Here is a 20053-nt window from a genome sequence, read left to right as displayed (position 1 = left end):
GTTAACGTTTCGAGTTCCAAACGCCTATCTGTGTATGCCATTGCCAGCAAACCGAAGGAATATATCTAGACTTTAGACCGACTAAGGATTAAGAATCGATGAATCGTTGATGAATGAAACCAAGAAATTTCACCATGGCCATTTAGGCACAACCTTCGCTCAAACCATTTTATTACATAACTTTGCATACTATTACCGAATGAATTTAGCGGCAGCTCTTCCTAAACTCCCTAACGAAAAAATAACAATAAAATACAATTTTGACATATCCAAGCCTCGTTTGAATGGGGGAACATTCCACTTTACTCAACCCCACCTCACCCGAATACTGATTAAATTAAAGCTCCTGCTCCGTGCTCCAAATGACCTCCAATCTGCTGCTCGCCGTGATGCTGATGGTGATGCTGATGCTGGTGCTGCTGCTGCCCATGGCTGCCGGGTACAACTACTGCAACAACAGAACCCATCTGTGCGACCTGGCCGAGAGTAAGCACTTCATGTGCAAGCTGGAGGACCTGAAGCCCTACGGAGGCCGGACCAAGTACCACATCAGCATTCCGGACACCCAGAAGGTGCGCAAGGAAATGCTGGGCGTGCTCAACACCTTCCGGAACATGTTCGCCGGCGGGGAACTGGACCTACCCGAGAACAAGACATTCCCCAGCGCCAAGCGGATGAGAGTGCTCATTTGGGACAGTGAGCTGGCCTACATGGCACGCACCCACGCCGCCACCGTGTCCTTCATGCACTCCGAGTGCCGCGCTACCGTGCGATTCCCGATGACGGGTGAGATCCTGGTCCTGTCGCCTCCTACCAAGCACAAGTTCAGTCTAACGGAGTTGCTGGGCATTGTCTTCGGCCAGGTTTTCGAAGAACACAAGACTGTTAAGGATCCGCAGAATTTCCCCAGAGCCCTTGATTCCGAAAGGTGAGCAAGAGTTCTTGGAGCTTGGAGCTTGGATAACTCTCAACTGATTTAGGCACTACCGCGCGGGGCACTTCTCCCTCATCGTCAACGATCGGATGTCTCGAGTGGGTTGTGGGATCTCCGTGGGTTCCAACTGCGAAAGGGACGGCGAAGTCGGGTGAGACCCAGGATCTTTCCACTGATCCTCCCCTGATAATCTGCTCCCCCAGCTTCTGCCACTTCCTCACCTGCCACTTTGATCGCACGAACGTGAACGGAACCTTTGTCTACAAGACGGGCAAAGCTGCCACTGGCTGCAACGACTGGAAGAGCACCGCCAACATCAAGTATGCGAATCTATGCGAAAACACTGGCGAAATCTTTCCCCTGGTGAGAGGATACTCCTCCTCTGATTCCTTTGCTATAACGTGTATACTTGCAGGAAGATTAGCGACGTTAGTCCTTTAATTTGCCGAACTCATTGACAATTCATTTCATTTGTTTTACCTCATCGTTCTTATTCATAAAACGAACTTTAGATATTCAAGGACCCTCCAGCAATCGAAGGTCCTTTTCCCTTTACTTCACAACTCGTTCAAGTTAGAAGTTTCCCAAACTGTTTAAATTCCTAGTAAAATGATGTTGAGTGCCGTGCTGCCTGTGATTTTGCTTTTGCCCTTGGCTTACGGCTACAACTACTGCAACAACAGGACCCACAGGTGCATCCTGGAGAATAACGTGCACTTCATGTGCAAACTGGACAAGATTCCCTCGCTGGGTGGTACGCGGTACTATGCCGTTGCGCCGGATACCCCTAACCTGCGATCGGAGATTCTGCAGATCATAAACCATTTTCGCAACCAGTTTGCGGGCGGCGGATTCAGGACGAAGAAGAACATGACTTTCGCGCCGGCCAGACGGTTGCGCCAAGTCATGTGGGACAGCGAGCTGGCGTACATGGCCCGCGCCCACGCCTCCACCGTGTCCTTCAAGCACACCCTGTGCCGCTCCACCCTGCGGTTCCCTGAGGTGGGCGAGTGCCTGTCCATGATGGTGCCCAAGTACAAGCACACTCTTCGCGAGGCATTGCATAAGTTGTTTAAACTTATGTTCGACGAGCATCTCAACATTAAGGATCCAGATGCTCTTCTCGAGGGCTTCCATCCCATCAGGTGAGCCAGGGACTCCTGGGATCCCACAACTTGCATAATCACGAAGTGCTCCCACAGGGATTACATCTGCGCACACTTCACCATCTTCATCAGCGATCGGGTATCGCGCGTGGGTTGTGGCGTTGCCGTGGGAACCAACTGTCGCCAAGGGTCCACCTCCAAGTAAGCGGCTGCATCCTGGCCGGCTTGCTAACTGATGCATCCTCCTGTTTCCCCAGCTTCTGCTACTTCCTGACCTGCCACTTCGACTTCGACAACGTGAACGGATCGTATGTCTATAAGGCAGGTAAGCCTGTCTCCTCCTGCAAGGATTGGGGCACAGGCAGGTCCAAGGAGTTCGCGCATCTGTGCAGTAACAATGGTAACCTTTTTCCCGCTGTAAGTACAAGCAACTCCAGTTCCAACTAGACTCCCTCAAGATAGCTTCTCCACAGGATCATTAATGGGGCCTAGAGGAATTTGAGTTTTTGTTCTGGGTAATCGGCAGTTCGTTTCCTTTAAAATCAGATCTAATCCAATCGTCTAGCTAGTAACTGACTGCTTTCCATTCAGCACCGTATAAATTCGAAGTAATGATGATCGGGAGGTTTTTGGTACCTTTGATACTGCTCCTGCCAATGGCCTCCGGCTACAACTACTGCAACAACAAGACGCACAAGTGTGTGCTGGAGAACAAAAAGCACTTCATGTGCCATCTTCAGGACTTCCCCATCTACGGGAACGACACCAAGTTCTTTGCCTCAGTTCCGAACAACTTGAGGATGCAGAGGATAGTACTGGACATCCTCAACCAAAAGCGAAACGAGTTTGCGGGCGGAGAACTGACGACGAAGGGCAACAAGAAGTTCGCGAGGGCCAGGCGGATGCGTCGGCTCTTGTGGGACAAGGAGCTGGCCTACATGGGTCACAACCATGCGTCCACCTTGTCCCTGATGCCGTCGCCGTGCCGGTCCACCCTGCGGTTCCCCCACGTCGGCGAGGCCATTGCCCTGGTGACCCGCAGAGAGAAGGTCAATCTAAAGGAGATATATTCGATGGCGTTCAACTCGATGTTCGCCGAGTACCGGGATGTCGTTGATCCAGACGGTCTCCTCCAGGCCTTTGAACCTACCAGGTGAGCTGGAAAATATGGTTACCCCGCACCTGTGGTGATCCTTCGCTGCCACAGGGACTCCAAGGTGCACTACTTCACCAACCTCATCAGCGACCGAGTGTCACGCGTGGGATGTGGCATTGCCGTGGGCTCCGACTGCCATCCATCCTTCAAGTGAGTACGCTGGTGTTCTGGTAGCGAGTGTGTTTTCCCCCGAACCCGCTGCTCCACCAGGTTCTGCCACTTCGTGACCTGCTACTTCGACTTCAGCAACCTGGCTGGCTCGTATGTGTACAAGGCCGGGGATCCCACCTCCTCCTGCGACGACTGGGGCGTTGTTAGCTCTGATAAGTTTGCGAATCTCTGCAAGAACAGCGGCGAGATTTTCCCCCACGTGAGTTCAGGCTGCACACACTCTAGCACTGCCACCCACACCCACTTTAATCCTTACTCCGTTCCGCAGGATCAGGGCGATCGCGTTGAGTGAAAGTCGGATGGTGAGGTGTTTAGTATATTCGTACATTTATATATGTTTTTCAAGCACAGGAGTCCGACTTAGAAAACCTCCCAGAACCCGAAATACAATCCTTACATTTCCTACGATCCGTTTCGAATTAGTTTCTATGCTGATGCGAGTTCGGGCTCTCTTCTTACACAGCTACTTGGAAAATGTACTGGGTTTCCAATTTCCTACGCGGCTTACATGTAATTCTCTACTTCCATCTAACAGCTAACAGACTTAGTCGGTTGTGCCTCACTATCGTTTGTCTATCTGCGATCTTCGAGTCAGAATCGAGGGGGGATTTGTCGAGTGAAACCAGCTTCATCTTCGGAAAATGTCGTTAGCGTACGAGATAAGCAAATATTGAACATTCAACGACTCTAAACGAGGACCAATTGACCTTCAGACTAAGTTTGCGTTTTGCATATTCGTTAGTTCGAGTAAGTATTCGATGGAGTTAACTTGGTTTCGCCCTGCAGGTTGCCCCTTCACTTCACCATTGATTTGGGCCTAAAACGCGCACAAAAGTGCCGACTAGCTTATTCTAGGGTTCGCTGCTGTGGATAACATGTGACTAGTGGTGTCATCTATGCGGGAACTCTCGATCACCAACTCCATCACCAACTGCAGCCAAGTGTTCTGATTGGAAAGGGCACTGGAATGCCGCTCATCCTCTAATCCTCCTCAGGGCTCAAGCCTTCTGCTCCACTCACACTCTACACTTAGAAAAATACATATAAATACGAGGGGCAAAGCAGCTGGGGAGTACTGATGCAGAAGTTGCAGGGATGACAAGCTCAAGGACTATATAGATCTCGAAATATTCGCCGGTAAAGCGGCGGCCAAAGAACACACTCAAGGATATTTAGATGTTCATCTGCAAGGTGGGTAACTTGACCTATCAATTAACTTCGTAGTGCTCCTCATTGTCCGATTTCGTTTCCGTTTCCGTTTCCAATTCGATTTTCGATTCCCCTAAGTCCTACGGCTAAGACCAAAAATATACTCCTACCGCCGATGCCGGTGCGCTGGTAGTGATCCCCCAGTTTCCCAGTTTCCCACTTTCCCCCGATTCCCACTTTTAAAGCCCCTAAAGCGGCTGGCCAATTGGCGTTCCACACGTGATACTCCCCGATTCCCTCTATGTAACATATATCAGTATCGGTGCAGCATTACCTTAAAATAATGTGCAAACACTCAGTGCTAAGTACGTGAAAAGACGTCTCCCTCATAACATGTACAATACGGATAAATAATTGTAGTTGTTCAGCAAATCCTTGGGGGAATCCGCGTCCGGATGTCGTCCCCTACAAAATGTTGCACCCAGATCCGTGCATCACCTCGCTGATAAACATGGGCGTGCCAGCGCCCAATCCTCCGTCCGTCTTCTGGTGCTCGTTCTGCAAGAATCCGAGAAGATTCGAGATTCAAGATTACGGACAAGGATTACTGGACACTCCAATGGCAACTCACATCATCGTAGTCGCAGTCGAAGTAGTGACTCTGACAGTCCATGCAACGACAGCTCTCGGACATCTTGCAGGTGATGCCCCACTGCTTGGCCAGGTCCTTGTAGATCTCCTTGCTCGTCTTGTTGCTCATCATCTCCGGCGTGAGCAGGCTGGTGTGGCAGTTGGGCGGCTGACCCTGCTGGTTCTGCCGCCTTCCACTTCGCCCGCTCCTGGACGCAGATCCCGATCCGGATGCAGATCCGCTGCAACACGCCTCCTGGCACATCTGGCCGTTGGCCGAACCAGGTCCCGAACTCGCAGTGCCACCTAGAAGTCGATAAAGTGGTCATCCCTATGGAACTGAAGATGTAGATCCTACCTTCACTGTAGTTGGCGTAGCTGCCCCGATTCAGGAGCGGATCGTAAAAGTTGTGGCCACCGCCGGACGACGCCGCCGCCTGACTGCTGGTGCTGGCCGCATCCCTGTCCTCGCCGCTGGCCCGCTCCTCGCTGCACTGCACGCACTGCTCGTCCTGGCACTGGCCACCCTGATCCTCATCCGCTCCTGCTCCGCCCGCGTACCGATCCTCCAGTCGGCGGGATGGTGAGGCCGCCATCTCAGTTTCCAGCAGGAACTCGTTGATGCTCAGCTGCTCCTCGTTGTCGCTGCGCAGCTCCAGTTCCGTGACGCCCTCGAAGATCTGCTCGCCGTCGTTGTTGTTGTTCGTGTTCTGGATGTGGTTGCCGTGGCTGGTGGCTCCGTTGTTGTTCAGGTTCTGCCTGCAGTCCGGGTCGTTGCAGAACTCGCCGGCGCCCCCATTCCCGGCCAGCTGCTCCAAGGCGGCACTCAGCTGGGCGGCACTGTGCCGCGAGCTGTTCGCCGAGCTGCGCCGGCTGTTCTGGTTGGGAGTGGCGCTGTCCAGGGACAACTGTCGCTGGTGCTGGGACAAGCGCGTGTTCTGAATGGGATGGAAACAGCCAGAGTTTATAGAGCAGCATCTGGTATCCGCACCAGACTTGGACTTACCTCCTCTAGAACATGCTCGTAGGAAGGCGGTGGGGTGGTGGGCACTGTGTCCGCATCCGTGTCCGCCAACGACTCGTTGATGCACGGAGTGCGGTTCTGGTTAAGGTATCCTGCAATAAGTTTGGCGAAATGCGTTTTTAGAAGAACGATGGAACACCGAAGGGGAAATGCCCAATAAGCTTGACTTGAACTTTTCCAGGATAGAAGGAGGTGCAACAGTAGGGTAAATATTCGTGCGTGGAGAAATGTAGGATCTGTAACTACCATTTTACCCAGTCATTTACATACGAGTATGTGCTTATGCATGCGATGTACTACACAGAAAAAAAAAGAGGTACAAAGGCTGTCGAACTACGAACATCATAAGAAAAGTCTCTGTTCTCAACTTAAAGCTAGTTCTTATCTGATGTGTCCTATTCCTGGATCTTAAAATGATTCCTTGTTTTTCCCAAAAGCCTAATTTTACTTAAAAGATGTTGTTCGGGATACCCACTCTGGATTTCTTTGTGTGCAGGATGCTACAGTGTCGTCCTTACCCAATCGCATGGTGCTGCTGGTGGGCGGCAGGAGCAGCTTGCGCTCGCTGCTCAGCTGGCCGAGGCTGCTGGAGTCCGCGAGGTCGAGGCTGGAGCTGCTGCTGGCCTCCACCGCCTCCTGGAGCGGCTGCGTGTTCTGCTGCTGGCTCTGGGCGCCCAGGAGCGCCTCGTTCACCTGCGGGTCGGGGTCGTGCTCCTGCGAGGTGCTGCGCGAGCTGCCCATCCGGAACTTGAGCTTGAAGGGCGCCATGGGGTCGGGTCCACCTGCTCCTCCTGCTCTTCCTGCTCCGCCTGCTCCTCCTGCTGCCGCTGGCTTGTGGTTACCTTTCTACTGCGATACCTTTTCTATTCGAACGGGCATGGGTGCTGCGGCAGACTTGACAACACCAAGAGTACGGAAGAGTTACAAGGATTACGGAAATTACACAAGAAGAACGAGAGCGAGAGCGAGTGAGAGAGGTGACGAGAGGGAGAGGGAGGGAGACAGAAACAGCTTTACAATACGCTTCTATTTCAGAATTGGTGACTTGAGTACGAATAAAAAGAGTAATAAACACAGATTTCCATCGGATTTACGCCGATACGAGTATAAATACGAGCGGATTTAAGTCTCCGTTTTCAGCTCTTCTCGATTTTTGATTAGTGGCATGCAATTATCTTGATTATTCATAGTCATCAAGCTTACAGCCTAAATTACCTGGATGTTCAAAAGCAGTGACCTGTAATTGAAAGAAATTTAAAGGTGTCATAAAGTATGCAACATAATATATCATAGTTCAATCAAGTATAACAATCGCTCACAACGAATAACTAAAAGTTTAAAGGGAACCGCTTTCCATTCCCCAAATGGCCTTGTTCCCAATTTCCATATCCATCTGCTCTCCACAAGGAGATCGCCATCGCCATCGCCACCGTCTTTGGCCACACCCACACACCTGGGCTGTTTGTGGTTTCATTAGGGCACGACAAGTGGTTGGAAATCCAGGTAACCACCCCCCTCTACGCCCCCTTGTCATTATTATGCAGATTGCACCGAAACCCACTTTTGCATGCCCATCCAAAGGATGCGAGCTGCACAAAGTCTGTCTCGGTTGCAGGCGAACTATTATTATGCTTATTGCGCCGAGGAAGCTCATTAAGTCTCGCATGGAGGCGTCCTTGAAGGATATACTAGTGCCTCTGCCTCTGCCTGTGCCCCATGTGGGTGTCTGCATCCCAATTAAGCCAGCCGTGCTCCGCCTATTTGCATGCCGATGCCCATCAGCTGCTGATTGATAACCCATCCGCCGAGCTGGGCGGGATTGGCTCCACATAATTCGACAAACATTCGAATGTTGGCATATTTGCCGACAATAAACTGCCAATTGCCGCTGTTGACTCCGCAAGCGAAATCATATGGAACTGCTGATTGGGTGCAGGCGCATCCCCACTCACCCCAAACCCAACCCAACCCAACCCACCCGAAGGCCACACAATCCTGGCAGGAGGTGAGTCATTTGCTCAGTTCCCACTCCCTGTCAACCTCCCATATGCCAAGTATTTTGTGTGCGAATTATCCTCGCTTGGGAAGCGTTTGATTCCAGCGACGGGGAGGATGTATCTGCTTGGGTATCGGTGCTCCATGAGCTCGAAAGTCTGGATACTCAAGAGATAACACATTTCCAAAGAGCGTTTCCTTTTAATTGGATTGACTTTAATGAATGCAGCAAGCATTCATCATGAGAAAGCCTCAATCTGACCAGGATTGGCGGCCATCGGATCAACAGCTGGCGCTGGGTGGGGGCCACTCGCTGCTCGGATGCATATGCATTCCGGGAAGTGGACTATGAATTGAACATGAGACGGGGGACACGGAGTCGCTCTGATATGGCAGCCAGCTTAATCTTTAATCGAAACTTTGCGCTTTCGACTTTTCGCTTTGACTTTGAGCAATGGCAGAGCGCATTTGACATTCTCATTAATTTCGCAGCAGACGGGCTCCTAGTTTTACGGCCCGGACAGTTGGTTGTTGGTTACGTGGTGGTGTCATCCTGCAGTAAATTGTTTTTCCCTGCTCCTGTCGTAAACAGGGACATTAAAAAGTTGACTTGACTGGCTTCGGCTTGACTTGACGGCCGTGGAACTCAGCTTGCCCCGGCATATTCGGCCAATGCCAATGTATTAATAGTGGCTTGACCCAGTTGCACTCCCCCCGTTCCTGTTCCTTTTCCATCCTGCTACCAGGACCAGATCCAAGTCACAACCAGAAGCACAGCCAGAACCAGAAGCCAACCAGCAAGTGCAGCCCGTTTGCCGTGCAATTGACGGAAGCAAGGTCACTTCTCATCCCGGGCTTAGCCTGTAGCCACTTTCTGGATATCTGGTCACGATATTTAAATGTCCTCTTTCGCCAAGTCCTTTTTACCCCCCCTCCTGATTAAAACGCTTCCCACTTTGTGACCATCAGCATAAAAAGTACACTGAGCGAAGACGTTTTGCAAGAAGGCATGTCCTTGTAGTCCTTACAGAAATCATCACTATCAATGTAAGCCAAATCAATTTCAAAAATTTTCTGGTATACTTAAAAAAAACTCATTTTTAAGCCAAATATATATAGAATAGAGCAACTTCTAGAAATGCTGCTTATCTGGTTGGTTGAAATTAAACTTCAAAAACTTTTTTCAAAGTCGCTTTGCATTTCAAGCGAGACAACGTTTTTTCTCCGCATTAAAGTCGAATTGCGGGCCATAAAATCAGTCGGAAAGTGAGCTCTTTGCCATTATCGGCGAGAAATGAATATTTTAGCTGCGTTTTTTACGCCCAAGTGCCCATCGAAGTGCTTTGTGGATTTTGGGGCACTGCCACTGGCAATGGCACTCGAATGGCAAGCGGGTGCGGCACAATTACACAAATTGGATATTAATTGGCTGCTCCCGAACCTGTACATGTGCCTGCTCCTAAGTCCGCCGCTGACACTCGCAGCGCAATTAGTGGCCATCGAAGGGCGCCCAGGTAAACAAATGCGCCTCGGGGCGGAAGGAGGAGGCCTGATAAGGGTGTCCTTCGCGCCGGATATCGATATTGAGGTGGTGGCGATGATGGAACGCCTGGGCAATGGCATCATCGACATTGGGACAGATATTGCAGGCGTCGCAGGATAATGCGTCTGTCGCTGGAAAACTGATACCTAATTGGGCAAACAGCCGGGGGCTTCAAGTCGTTGGATGGATGGATGGTTGAATGGTTGGATGAATGGTTGGATGGATGGTTGGATAGATGGGTGGGTCAGTCGATGCTTGTTTTTTCCCCATTATTCGCATTTTTCCTTTGTGTCCTGCCCGTTACGAAAAATCGAAAACACGGACGAACCGACTGGGCAGCCTTGGAGCGCCGAACAGCGAAGGATGAAGGACTCACCTGCGGCGGACTTACAGCCGGATCGGATGGGGATTAATCAAGTTCTTCTGGCTATTCCCGACTTCTTTGCTGCTCGCACGGGAATCACCTTGCCTCATTGCGCGTTGCGATTCTTTTCGTTTTTCTTTTTCTCAGCACTCACAATAAATAATCCACTGGGCCCTCTGATTGCCACAGACTGCGGAAAGCTGGCCGATGGAGCGAGCTTTTATTGTCCTGCGAAGGCGACGGCAGCTTTTTGGCGGAGCACGCAGCTTGCGAAAGTCCTGCGCCGGCGCTCTGCTCCTTCCGGCGTTCGACCTCCACGCTTTTCCTTCACACGGTCCATCCTCGCGCCCTCTGCTTTGGGCGTTAAATTCGCGTGGAAGTCCGCAGATGACAGTCCTCCGGCACTAACACCCCTTTCAAGGACCTCCAATCCCCAGAAACAACGATCAAAGTACTTCTAAAGTCGGGAATGTATTCCGCATTTTTAATACTTTACTGTCTACAAATCCATTGGCTTTTATTCGTCTTCATATTCTGATATCTTGTAGATCACTTGCTTAAAATAGTTTTATTTGTCTAGTTTAAAGTTAATCCTTGCTTTTCCGTAGTGAACAAAGACGCATCAATAGGACTTACATTATTAACTATTTTATTTATTTCACTAGGATTTGATTCTTCTTGGCTTTCAACAGCAGGCGTGGATCGTTTTTGTACCGCACGAATATCTCACTTTTGAAAACGTCAAACTTCCGACGATTCGCATTATTCTGCTGCTCTCGCCAAGCTGGTCTGGCCTGCTTCCTTTGCAATCCCCAATGGCCGGTGAAAACAGGAGTAAGGACGTAGAACTGATAGCCAGCTATATGCATCTCATATACCTGCAAGTAGGAAGTCTTTGAGCAATGGGCGGTTTCTGCGTTCTATTTGTACTCACCTGGGAGTTCCTGGTGAACCCATAACCCAGAAATCGTTCGTCGTGCGCTGGTGCGTTGTCCACAGATATGTAAAATGGTTCATAGAGGAACTCAAAGTTCGTTACGATGTGACTGACAGATACTTCCGTCTCATTTGTGTTTGGGGACAGCCATCTGTAGTACAAGTACATTTATTACAATTGATTTAATAAGTCTAATTGGATAATCGTACTTGGAGAAGTTAGTTGCATATTGGTTGTAGATAAAAACCTTTTCGTGAAAAGGCCTAGCTAGTCCCTTCCTTATCAGGCGCACCAACGCAGTCTTGGAGCGGGGAAACGTAGCCCTAACGTCTATTTCAAATGTGGGGATTACGTAGGCACAGCTCTTGGTGCAATTGGCTGTCCTGAAGAAGTGGTTCAGCTGGGGCACACTGTTCGTGCTGGGAACAATGTCGATGTCGGTGAGAAAGACGTACTTCGTCTGGCATCCCTTGCGTGCCAGGTTCCTCATATGGTTTTGGGGATATGTGTTCCTCTGCCGCCACTGCAGGGTTTTTAAGGAGCGAAACTTGAGCAGGGCCTTGAGCGTTCTATCCGGGTACTGGCAGTCGAATTTGCCCTTCATGTTAGGGGGAAGGGCGGACATGCGGGGCAACTTGTCAAAGTCCCTCGGTGTGAGTAGGTGAAAGGTGGCATTCTCGCGAATGTTGGCGAAGCACAGGCGCATGTAGGTAACAAAGTACTGCAGGACTACAAACTCCTCAGGACCAGCTGCAAACAGGGCCACGGACATCTTGCCCTGCCAATTGGCAGCCACCTGGGGCAACGAGTTGAGGCGCTCCACTGAAGTCTGGGTGGCCAGGCACACCAAACTGCTCTCCGTGGTGCTCGCGTACTGTTCGCCCAGCAGAGCAAAGTCCTTGATCCTGTACAGCTGCTGGTTGTCCCAGCGGCCGAAGCTCAGGTCGATGTTATCAAAGGCCAGGGAAGCGGAATTGTTCGGAACTACGAAGCCGTCCATGTTGTTGAGTGGCTGGAGCAGCGCATAGGCGATATCCGAATGCTAGGGACACTCTATGGCCGCGGGACTTTCAGGAGTGGGCGGACACCTCTGCGGAGCATCTCCCGCCGGAGGATACACCTTCAGAAGCCAAAAGATGTTGACCGAGAGGAAGGCCAGCACTATTTTCAGCGAACTCCAGTTTGATATGTGGCACTGGCAGAAGGGACGAAAGATTAAATACTATATCCTTTAAATGCAATCTTATAGCTACCATCATTCGAGCAATCGAGTATCACAATGCAGTTATCTATCAGGAAAACACAACCTTAATAACACATAAAATATATACTTAGAAATGTCCTTGCAGTGTGACCGTATTCGCCTTAACAAGAATAACTGGCCGTTATTCGTCGAGTAACTGGTTCATTCCATCCCATCTTTGTATCGTATATCGATATGTTTCTTATCTCTTTGTTATGTTCGATTCTTATATAAGGAAATGCGAATTCATCATATTTTTTTAATGAGTCATATCAACACTTCCCAGTAATAAATGCACACTTTGAATTTAACAGTTTCACTGTTCAGTTTCCTCCTTGTTTCGATAACTATCGCCCATGAGTCGTGCAGAGAGCCCCACAAATCGGTCATTCATCGTGCAGTCTGACCGTTCAGCTGGGCAAAACTTTGTTCATATCTATGTAGAGTAATGTATACATTATATACAAACGTACATGTTGAAAACAGCGAGAAAATAAATCGAGAATAACATTTTAAATTAATATAATAACAATCGGAAGGACCTGGTCCTCGCAATCAAAGTGGCGCACGCGATAAGCCGAGAATCTCAAGAACGTTCACCAATTAAGAGAACCTCCCAATCGTGCATATAGAAAAACATCCATATGTATAAAATAACAATAATTAAGAACCTGCGTTGTTAATTATTTTATCTAAAAACCCTGTTCGCCGGCTGCATGTAAATGTACGTAAGATTGCTGTTGTCCGAACTGAAAACGAAAAATTCTGCTTGTAATTCAGGAAACATTCCCCCCCGTAATGTGCATATATAATTGAATTAGTATTTATAATAATAACTCCCCCAAACCGATTTCATTTGGGTTGTCCTTGACTTGTCCTGATCGTTGAAAGGGCCTCTCTTGAGGAGGCCTCTAATAGCCCACTTATGGGCCATTAAGAGACTAAAATCCGGCCCGGTTACGATTTCAGTATGTACTTGGTATGTGAGTATGTAATGTGCATGCATGTGTGGACTGCAAAAGTCAAATCGTGGTCTAAAGATCTTCTCCAGGATGCAAATGCAGGACCACGATCGTCCAGTTACCACTCAGGTTGCTATATAGCACCTGTAAGTCGAACCTACTTAGTATAATCCATCAAAAGTCGGACAGGTATTACACCTGTATGTATGTAAGTGTGCAAAAGTGCTTCTGAAAGTGTCAACAGCCAAGAGTTTATCCATGCCAAGTAAATAGGAGTCTGCCCAGTGAGTTGATAGCTTCCGATACACATACAGACCTCCCTGCGTAGTGGATACCACGAATTAAGCAGATCCAGTTCATTACAACGCCCCTGTCCCCAAAGAGTTGTTAATGGGTTTCGTGACCTCTGTTAGCGATGGGATAAGTCGGGTTTTCTATTGCTTATCTGCCACTTAGGTGTGGAAACTCAAATTTGTAGCTAGTATTATAATAGTCTTTTTCTCTCGCTTCCACAGGGATAATCCAGAAGCCAACATGGAAGAGTCAAACCCAAATTACCATCCCGATGTTAACCAAAGACTACAAAAGCCGGAGGGATGGCCCAATGTCAATGAATTCCATCCCTCCATGATGTATCCGGAGGATCCCAGGCGGTACTTCCACAATGCCCCCACAGAGCCACAGCTTCAGCCGCAGCCACATCCGCAGCATCATCCGCAACACCAGCCGCAGCCACTACCGCAGCCACTACCGCAGCAACATCCGCAACAGCAGCCCCAGCCACATCCGCATCAGCAGCCGCACCAACATCCGCATCATCAGCAGCAGCAACATCCACAGCAACAACCGCCACTACAGCCACATATACAGCCTCCAATTTCCTTACCCATACCCATACCCACACCCATGGAAGGAGCAATGGAAGTGCCCGTTAAGATGCCAGAATACTGCCCCGAGATTAGCCAGCCCGTCGACCCCGACCGGGTCATAAATCCCCTGGCCGAGGTAGCCAAGAACACAGTACCTTACGGCCACAAACGCAAGAACTCGTCGGCAGAGGATCAGGCGGCGAACAAGAAGCTCAGTCTGGCGGCGGCCGCCGAGGAGAAAAAGAACAGTCACCTGCGGAAAAACATCCGCGACGTGATGAACGAGGACAATCTGGACTCAACCACGCTGGCGGCCCAGCGGGAGGAATCGGAACGCTTGGCTCGCGTTGCTGGTCAACAAAAGTCAATGCGCGAGATCCAGAAGCAGGTGGTGCACAAACAGATCTTTCGCATCCTGCAACTGGACGAAAGCGAGGGCATCGAGAGCTGTGCGGTGGCCAACACCGTCGAACACCACCAGCCCGTCGACTTTCCGGAGGAGGAGATTGCCTCGGACACGTTTGACGAGTCGAACAGCAGCAGCCTGAGTGGCGGCAGCATTGAGGATGTGCTACACAAGGAGGCCAGCGTGCAGCAGCCCAGCGAGGTGGTCACAATAGATGATAGCTCCGACGACGACTGCATTCTCCTCTCAGAGGAGGAGGAGGAGGAAGATGACGAGGACTTAAACGAGTCGGACGACGCCACTAACAGCGGGATGCATGTCAAAGATATATACAATGTTCCAGATGAGAACGGACAAGTGGTTGTCAACATGGCGCATCCGGAGGGCGAGGAGACCCTGTACCTGGCCCCGCAGATAGCGAAAGTGATAAAGCCGCACCAGATCGGCGGCGTCCGCTTTCTGTACGACAACATCATCGAATCCACACGGAGGTACAACAAATCGAGCGGTTTCGGCTGCATTCTGGCCCACTCCATGGGCCTGGGCAAGACGTTGCAGGTTGTTTCCTTCTGTGATATTTTCCTGAGACATACCTCGGCAAAGACGGTGTTGTGTGTGATGCCCATCAACACGCTGCAGAATTGGCTAAGCGAGTTTAACATGTGGGTGCCGCGCTACTCGGCGGACGGCAATGTTCGCGCCCGCAACTTTGACATCTTCGTGCTGAACGACCAGCAGAAGACGCTGACGGCTCGGGCGAAGGTGATTCTCAACTGGGTGCATGAAGGCGGTGTGCTTCTCATCGGCTACGAGCTGTTTCGATTGCTGGCCCTCAAGCTGGTCAAGACGCGCAAGCGAAAGGGCAGCGTCATCCGGCCCGACGGCATGGACTCCAGCAGCGATCTCATGAATCTGGTGTACGAGGCCTTGGTGAAGCCAGGACCTGACCTGGTAATCTGCGATGAGGGGCACCGGATCAAGAACTCCCACGCCGGCATCTCGCTGGCCCTGAAGCAGATCAGGACGCGGCGCCGTATTGTGCTCACCGGCTACCCCTTGCAAAACAACCTGCTCGAGTACTGGTGCATGGTGGACTTTGTGCGACCCAACTACCTGGGCACTCGCACGGAGTTCTGCAACATGTTCGAGCGGCCCATCCAGAATGGCCAGTGCGTGGACTCCACGCCGGATGACATCAAGCTCATGCGCTACAGGGCGCACGTGCTGCACTCCCTGCTGCTGGGCTTCGTTCAGCGGCGATCGCACACTGTGCTGCAGCTGACGCTGCCTCAGAAGTACGAGTACGTCATCCTGGTCAAAATGACCGCCTTCCAACGCAAGCTCTACGACACCTTTATGACGGATGTGGTGCGCACAAAAGCTTTTCCCAACCCGCTAAAGGCCTTTGCCGTTTGCTGCAAAATCTGGAACCATCCAGATGTTCTGTATAATTTTCTGAAAAAATGTGAGACTGACTTAGATTTAGAAATTGACGAGGACGTTACCAAGGGCGCTGCCACGCCCATTGTGGAGCCAAGTGCAGATTCTTCCTTGAGTTTGGCATCGCCTCTCGAGAAGAAAATCAATGGATCCGGGGATCCGATCAATAGTATCGAAACGTTTTCCAAAGCCGAGAATCAAACTCTATTCAACATCCCCGCATCATCGGATTTGAATGCTAAATATTTAAATAAGAGGTATGGTATTAGATAACACTTTCAATATATTCAGATCATTTATATAAATATTTTATTGCAGTCCCAGCTTCTATGACGAAAAACCTGAGCCACTTAACTATGGATCGTTCGGTAGTGAGGCTAAGAACAACTACTGGATGGATTCCAGTATTCTACCCAAACCGGGATGCGTGGAAGTTATTAAGCAAACGGACACAAACATGTCGAGCAACTTTGAAAGTATTACGGGGTCTTCAGAGATCGTGGATCTGGACACAAACGAAATAAAGACCGTCGAAACGACGATACAAGCGCCGTGTACCAACAATCAACTAGATAATGGGTGCAATGCAAGCAAGACAAGTGAATGGAACGCCGCAGGCAGTAAAAACGTTGGTGGCGTTGCTGCTGCCGAGCCGTTTAAAAAGCTACTCAAGAGCAAGCAGCGAAACGATGAATTCTCGTGTTCGTGGGCTGTGGACTTGATGAAGAACTATGTGTCGGGCCTTATATCGAATTCGCCCAAAATGGAGATATTCTTCTGCATCTTAAAGGAGAGCCTGCAGTTGGGAGATCGTATTCTGTTGTTTAGCCAAAGCCTATTAACCTTAAACTTACTCGAAGTCTATCTAAAATCCAGCTATGTTCCTGGAAGCAATCAACTGTGGACTAAAAACAGCTCTTATTTTCGTAAGTATGGACATCCGCTTATTGGAAGTTCTTTAACCGTTTGCTCCTGTTTCAGGTTTGGATGGTTCCACTTCCTCGCAGGAAAGGGAAAGGCTAGTCAATGAATTTAATGCAAATAGTAATGTTAAGCTTTTTTTAATATCAACAAGAGCCGGCTCGTTGGGAATAAACCTCACCGGAGCGAATCGCGTAATCATATTCGATGCTAGTTGGAACCCCTGTCACGATACTCAAGCTGTATATAGGATTTATAGGTACGAGATTAATAGGCCTATTTTCTCACTACAATGTTCAATTAAATATACTCTATTTTCCAGGTATGGTCAGACAAAGCCGTGCTTTGTGTACAGAATCGTGATGGACAGGTGTCTGGAGAAAAAGATCTACGATCGGCAGATCAAGAAACAAGGAATGTCCGATAGAATCGTCGATGAATGCAATCCCGAGGCACATCTCTCCATGAAGGATATTACCAATCTGTGCCACGATTATGACTCTGATGAAGACACAGTCGAGGAGGTAAATAAATCTGCAGGCGATTTGAGTAAGCCAGGCTCGCCGTCCGAGGATGGAAGCAAGCCAGGAAGTGCAAAAATTAAGATTGAGGTAGATACAAATATGTCGCCAGAGGAGTCGTCTAATAAATCAAATAATGGACCCTCGAAGCCACTAGACGATCAACTTGAGCCTAAATCACCAAACGGTGCCTCTCACTCGCCAATCAAGAACGAAAAGAACGATGGCCAGGAACATACTGTTCATTTCGACGCTATAATAAACACTATTCTCGACATGCATAGGCACTGTGTTACAAAGGAGCCCTTCTTGCACGAGAGTTTATTGGTCGATCAGAAGGACAGAAAGCTGTCGCAAGCGGAAAAAAGACAAGCTCATCGAAGCTACGAGCTGGAAAAGAAAGCTGCCGTCAATCAGAGATTCACCTATGCACCTGCGAAGATGCATTACAAAATTGTGAACAACGATGGAACGGTGATTACCAAACCAATGAACCAGGTAAGTCACTTACATCTAGATGCAGTATTGCATCGGACATTTGTTAATGTTTTTCTAACCCATAGCAAATAAAAACCAATACATCGTCCTCAACTGGAGGCCGATCCACTCGATGGATTCCGGCTGACGTTTGGCAAAGACAGGGGATGACTGCCCAAGAAATGACCTTGCCTCTTGGTAAAACGCTGTTGATTCTAAATGAACTTCAGATATATAATACGCATTTATTTCAGATGTTGTCATTCCCACAAATTCGGCCGATAAGGCCAATATCATTCTAAAGGCTGGTCAGAGAGTTATGGTTCTGAAGTCGGCAAAGGGAATTTACATGCAGTTGGACAGCGGGAAGATCATAGCTATAAGGACCACGGCCAAAACAGAACCAGAAAAGACAAACAAGGACGATGTGATTGACATAACTGACGATGGTGACACCGATACCGCGAAGCCTCAATCTCCAGAAGAAGGTACGAATTGTAAAATTGCCTTTGGTTAAAAGTTAATATCTTCTTTCAGATGTGAAAGATCTGACTGCTGATGACGAGCCACGTGTAGTGAAGAGCAAGGAATCCACTCCGGCGACAACTAGCCGAACAGAAATGCCTACAAAGGAGAGAAAATCCACGGAGAACGTGCATTTTAAGCCGCAGACACAACCAAATACTACTTTAGCCACCCCATCCAATCATCATCAGATGCCTTCTGACTTAAGCTACCCACAGCCGTCGCAGACACACTCACAGCAGCAGTCGCATCAACAGTCGCAGCCACAGTCATCGCAGCAGCAACCGGCGCAGCAGCCACCTCCACCGGCATACAAACATCAGAACCACGTGCCGGCTGCCGGCGAAGGTTACAGCAACGCCAATAGTATTCAGCCCAATGCCGCGCTCCCACCGCATCCAGGAGCTCCGAACAGCGAGGCACCGCCGCCAGCGGATAGTTCGTACTTCCAGCCTAAGCCCTTTCAGCACACATATCCTCCCCAGTACTACGATTACTACGACAATAAGCACAAGTCCGCACCACCCGCTTCCAGCTACCACATCAATAACTACACCTCCTACGGCAATCTGAACTTCGCACCGTACCATTCCAACCTGCATCCACCGGCGTCTTACATCGGCGCTCCGTCGTCTTACGTCAACTCAAATGTTTTCCCCCGGCAGCATTGGAGTTCGGTTGTAAACTCACCAGCGTCAAGCGAGTCTATTCGACAGCCATCGTACATCGGTAGTACTTACCCCATCAACGAATGGTCGTCGCAATAGCGAGTGTAAATAGACTATGGTCCAATATCTCCGTGTCCAGTTCAGGGCGAAGCCGCCATAACGAGCTCAAATATACTCAGAATATTAGTTACTGATCATTTTATTGCTTTGACTCACATTACATTTGAGTTGTAACGATGTTTGTGCATGTGCATGTACTGTATAGATGATTGGTCGAAAGGCAGTTTTCAAATTGTTTCTCTTACATTTTAGAATGTATTTAAAAAGCGTTATTTGTGTGGGCGATGATATTTATTCTGTGTTTTCCGAGTTAGAATCGCCCAAGAAGTAAACTTAATTATATTAGACAATTAATAAGATCATATATGTGATCAATAAACCACTAAATGCTTCCTATACTTATTAACTTTCTATTTCCTGCGGCTTGCAAATCAGAAATGCTTGCGAACACATTTCATTTTTACCTTGTCGTTTAGGTGCCACCTTGACTGGACAAACAGAGCTCGGCCTTTATTCCTTACCATTATTTTTCTCTTATTTATTTATTATTATTATCGTATCATAGTGAATTCCTTTTAAACGCATAATTACGCTAAGTTGTTAGTTTTCATTCTGAAAAACAAACAAAATCTAAATAAATATTCATAGATCGTAACATACTGTCTAAGCAATCGTTCTACCCAATTGTATTTAACATAAAACCCACGAATAGAAAAACTCATACGGAATAACATTCGAAGATTGGTCTCTTTTTGTTAAGGGCAGCCATGCCCAGAAGGACACTAAACACACATTGACATTAGTCTAGATAATAGCAGATTCGATATAATAAACAAGCTTTGATTAAACAATGTTAGATCTAAGCAATAAAGAAAAGTATTAAACAACAGACACGCTCACGACGCTGAATCATTTTTAACCGAGGGATGGTTGGTTGAGGGAAACAGCCAGC

The 20053-nt window shown here is 48.9% G+C and overlaps 6 protein-coding genes across 16 annotated transcripts; 4 read left to right on the top strand and 2 right to left on the bottom strand.

Moving 5' to 3' along the window:
* The first annotated feature begins 347 nt into the window (after positions 1–347).
* Positions 348–1582, top strand: LOC120444424 (venom allergen 5). 4 transcript variants are annotated; one of them, XM_039624058.1, is made up of 5 exons: positions 348–928; positions 981–1085; positions 1138–1297; positions 1350–1362; positions 1447–1559. In XM_039624058.1, the coding sequence occupies exons 1-4, from the start codon at positions 363–365 to the stop codon at positions 1356–1358; spliced, it is 840 nt and encodes a 279-aa protein (XP_039479992.1). In that variant the 5' UTR covers positions 348–362; the 3' UTR covers positions 1359–1362; positions 1447–1559. The 4 variants fall into 4 exon arrangements, with proteins under 4 accessions (XP_039479992.1, XP_039479990.1, XP_039479991.1 ...); XM_039624056.2 differs by having other exon boundaries at positions 1354–1362; positions 1447–1552; XM_039624057.2 differs by having other exon boundaries at positions 1350–1488.
* LOC120444426 (antigen 5 like allergen Cul n 1) lies at positions 1544–2731 on the top strand. Of its 5 annotated transcripts, none has more exons than XM_039624063.1 (5): positions 1544–2079; positions 2137–2241; positions 2298–2457; positions 2514–2555; positions 2632–2731. In XM_039624063.1, exons 1-4 carry the CDS (start codon positions 1544–1546, stop codon positions 2520–2522), a joined length of 810 nt encoding a protein of 269 aa, XP_039479997.1. In that variant the 3' UTR covers positions 2523–2555; positions 2632–2731. The 5 variants fall into 5 exon arrangements, with proteins under 5 accessions (XP_039479997.1, XP_039479994.1, XP_039479999.1 ...); XM_039624060.1 differs by having other exon boundaries at positions 2503–2555; positions 2632–2717; XM_039624065.2 differs by having other exon boundaries at positions 2514–2565; positions 2632–2711.
* Positions 2652–3775, top strand: LOC120444427 (allergen Tab y 5.0101). The gene is made up of 4 exons (XM_039624066.2): positions 2652–3193; positions 3248–3346; positions 3407–3566; positions 3636–3775. Exons 1-4 carry the CDS (start codon positions 2652–2654, stop codon positions 3657–3659), a joined length of 825 nt encoding a protein of 274 aa, XP_039480000.1. The 3' UTR covers positions 3660–3775.
* Positions 3776–3929: 154 nt separating this feature from the next.
* On the bottom strand, positions 3930–10257 carry LOC120444423 (uncharacterized protein DDB_G0283357). Of its 3 annotated transcripts, none has more exons than XM_039624054.2 (7): positions 10085–10257; positions 7386–7407; positions 6689–7064; positions 6153–6262; positions 5505–6084; positions 5148–5452; positions 3930–5074 (listed from the first exon to the last, which is right to left on the bottom strand). In XM_039624054.2, the coding sequence occupies exons 3-7, from the start codon at positions 6936–6938 to the stop codon at positions 4982–4984; spliced, it is 1338 nt and encodes a 445-aa protein (XP_039479988.1). In that variant the 5' UTR covers positions 6939–7064; positions 7386–7407; positions 10085–10257; the 3' UTR covers positions 3930–4981. The 3 variants fall into 3 exon arrangements, with proteins under 3 accessions (XP_039479988.1, XP_039479989.1, XP_043861712.1); XM_039624055.2 differs by having other exon boundaries at positions 6689–7054; XM_044005777.1 differs by lacking the exons at positions 7386–7407; positions 10085–10257 and having other exon boundaries at positions 6689–7354.
* A 285-nt stretch (positions 10258–10542) lies between these two features.
* LOC120446704 (beta-1,4-glucuronyltransferase 1) lies at positions 10543–12372 on the bottom strand. The gene is made up of 4 exons (XM_039627803.1): positions 12263–12372; positions 11219–12204; positions 11007–11160; positions 10543–10950 (listed from the first exon to the last, which is right to left on the bottom strand). Exons 2-4 carry the CDS (start codon positions 12007–12009, stop codon positions 10726–10728), a joined length of 1170 nt encoding a protein of 389 aa, XP_039483737.1. The 5' UTR covers positions 12010–12204; positions 12263–12372; the 3' UTR covers positions 10543–10725.
* Positions 12373–12694: 322 nt separating this feature from the next.
* Positions 12695–19995, top strand: LOC120446796 (helicase ARIP4). 2 transcript variants are annotated; one of them, XM_039627952.2, is made up of 8 exons: positions 12695–12976; positions 13730–16186; positions 16248–16855; positions 16911–17109; positions 17173–17869; positions 17935–18046; positions 18103–18336; positions 18386–19995. In XM_039627952.2, coding segments are annotated over exons 1-8 (5064 nt in total). In that variant the 5' UTR covers positions 12695–12974; the 3' UTR covers positions 19141–19995. The 2 variants fall into 2 exon arrangements, with proteins under 2 accessions (XP_039483886.1, XP_043861834.1); XM_044005899.1 differs by lacking the exon at positions 12695–12976 and adding an exon at positions 13482–13498.
* Positions 19996–20053: the final 58 nt, after the last annotated feature.

The sequence above is a fragment of the Drosophila santomea genome, chromosome 2R (genome assembly GCF_016746245.2).
Source record: "Drosophila santomea strain STO CAGO 1482 chromosome 2R, Prin_Dsan_1.1, whole genome shotgun sequence".
Taxonomy (NCBI): Eukaryota; Metazoa; Arthropoda; class Insecta; order Diptera; family Drosophilidae; genus Drosophila; species Drosophila santomea.
The sequence above is the reverse complement of the archived record's forward strand: the minus strand, read 5'-3'. Positions and strand labels throughout refer to the sequence as shown.

Coding starts and splice junctions, on each gene's coding strand:
- LOC120446704 (XM_039627803.1), bottom strand. CDS start 12,009: ATGGACGGCTTCGTAGTTCCGAACAATTCCGCTTCCCTGGCCTTTGAT. Junction 11,161..11,218: donor TATGCAACTAACTTCTCCAA/GTACGATTATCC, acceptor CTTGTACTACAG/ATGGCTGTCCCCAAACACAA. Junction 10,951..11,006: donor GGTTCACCAGGAACTCCCAG/GTGAGTACAAAT, acceptor TCCTACTTGCAG/GTATATGAGATGCATATAGC.
- LOC120444423 (XM_039624054.2), bottom strand. CDS start 6,938: ATGGCGCCCTTCAAGCTCAAGTTCCGGATGGGCAGCTCGCGCAGCACC. Junction 6,085..6,152: donor ACGAGCATGTTCTAGAGGAG/GTAAGTCCAAGT, acceptor CATCCCATTCAG/AACACGCGCTTGTCCCAGCA. Junction 5,075..5,147: donor TCGACTGCGACTACGATGAT/GTGAGTTGCCAT, acceptor GGATTCTTGCAG/AACGAGCACCAGAAGACGGA.
- LOC120444424 (XM_039624059.2), top strand. CDS start 363: ATGACCTCCAATCTGCTGCTCGCCGTGATGCTGATGGTGATGCTGATG. Junction 1,086..1,137: donor GAAAGGGACGGCGAAGTCGG/GTGAGACCCAGG, acceptor CTGCTCCCCCAG/CTTCTGCCACTTCCTCACCT. Junction 1,363..1,446: donor CTTGCAGGAAGATTAGCGAC/GTTAGTCCTTTA, acceptor AACGAACTTTAG/ATATTCAAGGACCCTCCAGC.
- LOC120446796 (XM_039627952.2), top strand. Junction 17,870..17,934: donor TTACCAAACCAATGAACCAG/GTAAGTCACTTA, acceptor TCTAACCCATAG/CAAATAAAAACCAATACATC. Junction 18,047..18,102: donor AGAAATGACCTTGCCTCTTG/GTAAAACGCTGT, acceptor CATTTATTTCAG/ATGTTGTCATTCCCACAAAT.
- LOC120444427 (XM_039624066.2), top strand. CDS start 2,652: ATGATGATCGGGAGGTTTTTGGTACCTTTGATACTGCTCCTGCCAATG. Junction 3,194..3,247: donor CAGGCCTTTGAACCTACCAG/GTGAGCTGGAAA, acceptor TCGCTGCCACAG/GGACTCCAAGGTGCACTACT. Junction 3,567..3,635: donor GCGGCGAGATTTTCCCCCAC/GTGAGTTCAGGC, acceptor TCCGTTCCGCAG/GATCAGGGCGATCGCGTTGA.
- LOC120444426 (XM_039624060.1), top strand. CDS start 1,544: ATGATGTTGAGTGCCGTGCTGCCTGTGATTTTGCTTTTGCCCTTGGCT. Junction 2,080..2,136: donor GAGGGCTTCCATCCCATCAG/GTGAGCCAGGGA, acceptor GTGCTCCCACAG/GGATTACATCTGCGCACACT. Junction 2,458..2,502: donor ATGGTAACCTTTTTCCCGCT/GTAAGTACAAGC, acceptor CCCTCAAGATAG/CTTCTCCACAGGATCATTAA.